At 35.7% G+C, this 333-nt stretch overlaps 1 protein-coding gene across 3 annotated transcripts in view; it reads left to right on the top strand.

Annotated features, from left to right (window-relative positions):
* Positions 1-333, top strand: part of LOC119588580 (methenyltetrahydrofolate synthase domain-containing protein-like) — a gene marked incomplete in the record, with an annotated part of 56,358 nt that overhangs the window by 12,833 nt on the left and 43,192 nt on the right. For all 3 annotated transcript variants that reach the window (XM_037937222.1, XM_037937220.1, XM_037937221.1), the window contains 1 exon segment: positions 135-211. In XM_037937222.1, coding sequence (XP_037793150.1) covers positions 169-211 — 43 coding nt within the window.

The raw sequence follows: 333 nt of genomic DNA, 5'->3' as shown, positions 1-333 counted from the left end.
GTCGAGGGATACATTTTATATGAATGATGAAAAAGTAATGTCGGATAAAGTTTTGCTGTATAACAAGAAATGTATTGCTGTCTGAGAATGTCTACATTTAAGTCAGCTTTTCATTTTCTCCATCTCCTTTGCAGCTGAACGTTGAAGTTGTTCCCAGAGGTTTCAGTCATGTTTGTTTCCAAGACTGGCATCAAGGTGGATGACATACCCAGTAAGTACCAGTAATGTGTTGTATGCGCTGGTATTCATTGGTTTGTGAATATTATGCACCATTTTTACTTTGTCATTCTTTTTATCATAGAAAAGAAGGAATGTTTGGGAAAATTTTACTGC

The sequence above is a fragment of the Penaeus monodon genome, chromosome 24 (assembly GCF_015228065.2).
Source record: "Penaeus monodon isolate SGIC_2016 chromosome 24, NSTDA_Pmon_1, whole genome shotgun sequence".
NCBI classification, from domain to species: Eukaryota; Metazoa; Arthropoda; class Malacostraca; order Decapoda; family Penaeidae; genus Penaeus; species Penaeus monodon.
Note: the sequence above shows the minus strand (reverse complement) of the source record. Positions and strands in the feature narration are given on the sequence as shown.